The following is a 2,500-nucleotide window of genomic DNA, read 5'->3' as shown; positions in this document are numbered from 1 at the left end:
GACATGTGAAAAACTTTTTGATCAGTTTCCGTCTGGAAAAAACGGTTGCTAAAAGGTAAAAATTGAAAAATTGGTGTGTGGAAAGGGGGGGGTCATCAGATTTTTATCTGTTTGCCAACTGTTTCACAAACGTGTATGCGCAAGTCGTTCACATGACATTACTTGTGTTAAGAATAAGTAGGTTTGAAGACACTTTTTGAAGAACGTATCAAGCTGGCATAATGGTTATCATATTTGACTCGCTATTTTAGGTTTTGGTTTTGATCTCAACTCGAGTATTTTTTTTTTTTTTTTTTTTTTTTACAAGAAGTGAACTGTTTAGAAAAAACAATACTTGCATGCACGTCTTAGTTTATTTTTATTTTTTACTTCATTTTTTTTTTACTTCATTTTTTTTTTACTTCATTTTTTTTTACTTCATTTTTTTTTACTTCATTTTTTTTTTACTTCATTTTTTTTTTATTTTTACTTCATTTTTTTTTTACTTCATTTTTTTTTACTTCATTTTTTTTACTTCATTTTTTTTTACTTCATTTTTTTTTTACTTTTTTTTTTTACTTCATTTTTCTTTTACTTCATTTTTCTTTTACTTCATTTTTCTTTTACTTCATTTTTCTTTTACTTCATTTTTCTTTTACTTCATTTTTCTTTTACTTCATTTTTCTTTTACTTCATTTTTCTTTTACTTCATTTTTTTTTACTTCATTTTTCTTTTACTTCATTTTTCTTTTACTTCATTTTTCTTTTACTTCATTTTTCTTTTACTTCATTTTTTTTTTACTTCATTTTTTTTTTACTTCATTTTTCTTTTACTTCATTTTTTTTTTACTTCATTTTTCTTTTACTTCATTTTTTTTTTACTTCATTTTTCTTTTACTTCATTTTTTTTTTACTTCATTTTTCTTTTACTTCATTTTTTTTTTTTTTTACTTCATTTTTTTTATACCTACAGTAATTCTGCATTATTTAAAATATAATATGTGTATTTTATGATCAAGTTTAAACATACACATTATAGTATGGTGCTGTTGGTTATTGTCTTGTCAGTGAAATCTCAGTGATTATCTCTGGAGAGTTTCGGGTCTTTGAACATGATATTCTCTTTACTATGTCGACTCATAGATGATCAGTCTCTAATCCACCCCACTTCTAGTGCACTAAACATAACATTAGGCACTACACAAACTTTCCTGACGACTCCCAAAGCTAATTTATATAAAGTGTTAAACTGAATTAAGTCCCCCACCCCACCCCAAGTAAAATATTGACTTCACTGGAAATTTTAATTTTTTCTTTTTTAATTTCTTTCTTCTTTTTTTTTTTTTTTTTTTTTTTTTTTTCAGTAAAATATTATTGCTCACTGGAAATTTTAATTTTTTTTTTTTTTCAGTAAAATATTATTGCTCACTGGAAATTTTATCTATTTAAAAAAAATGTTTTCTTTCTTTTTTTTATTGATTTATTTTTATTTTTTTTAAGGACTGAGCGTCAGTGGAGAGATCTTGCTTTCTGTTTGACTTTGTTGTCATACAATGAGAAAGCAGTTCGTAAGTTGCAGGAGAATTTCTCGTGCTATGGCGACAAAATGGCCGACGATGATTTGTATCATTATTTCATAGCCATCTTAAAGAAAGCCCGAACCAAGTGCAAGACAGAGTTTAAGGTAAGACTGCATCGTTTTCATCCTGTGAGTTTCTCTTCCACTCTACCCTTCTTATCTTAAAGCAGTTTAATTCTTTCATGAATTTTTTTACAAAAATTCTATTAGATTGTTGCATAAGTTCCTGCCGTTTTTTTATTTTTTTTAAAGAAAAATCAAAGAATTTTAACCGCAAAAGTTAGTTAGTGTGGAACCCAAATTGCAAGTTTTTGTGTGAAGCCCATCGACTGAAGGTGGTGGGAAATTGTCGCAAAATCACACTTCATCTTTTCACCCAATTCTCTGATGGCCATCTTCCTTCAAGAGAACCCTGAGTTGGTCTTCGTCTATCTTGATTGGTCTTCCAAAAAACATTTTTCCGATTCCGATACCCGCAAATCTTCCAATTTCTGATTAATCGTCCCAACACTAATTTTTAGCCCCTTTTTTTCACCCCTTTCTTTCCTTTATTTTAACCATTTTTTTCTTTATCTTTTTTCCTTTTTTAATCTTCTGTCTGGTGCCATCAAGGGAGCTAATATCACTTCAGTAACTGATGAAGACAACGTATTGAATATTTATTGGTGTCCATTGACGATGTCTGATCTTCGTTCTGTACCCTGAGGAGGGAGATTGGCGGCGGGTCATGCAGTCGTGCATTGGGCTCACTTCTGCCACAACTTAGTGCTTATTCTCACCTCTCTTGAGTCTGCTGATGACCTGGCACCTCTACAGGTTGTGCTGGTCAGCAAGTGTCTCTCAACTTCCAAGGTCTATGTTGATCTCTTTCATGTCTCTTTGGAATAACTCTTTGATTTGAAGCTGGAGGCGACCCATTTTCAGTTCTCTGTAGAGAAGCTC

At 30.3% G+C, this 2,500-nt stretch overlaps 1 protein-coding gene across 2 annotated transcripts in view; it reads left to right on the top strand.

Annotated features, from left to right (window-relative positions):
* LOC145261079 (condensin complex subunit 1-like) overlaps nucleotides 1-2,500 on the top strand; it is a 125,660-nt gene that overhangs the window by 113,210 nt on the left and 9,950 nt on the right. For both annotated transcript variants that reach the window (XM_080119258.1, XM_080119257.1), the window contains one exon: nucleotides 1,480-1,663. In XM_080119258.1, coding sequence (XP_079975384.1) covers nucleotides 1,480-1,663 — 184 coding nt within the window. The remainder of the gene's footprint in view (nucleotides 1-1,479; nucleotides 1,664-2,500) is intronic.

The sequence above is a fragment of the Euprymna scolopes genome, chromosome 37 (genome assembly GCF_053919585.1).
Source record: "Euprymna scolopes isolate OS-2025 chromosome 37, ASM5391958v1, whole genome shotgun sequence".
In the NCBI taxonomy this organism is placed as follows: domain Eukaryota; kingdom Metazoa; phylum Mollusca; class Cephalopoda; order Sepiida; family Sepiolidae; genus Euprymna; species Euprymna scolopes.
Note: the sequence above shows the minus strand (reverse complement) of the source record. Positions and strands in the feature narration are given on the sequence as shown.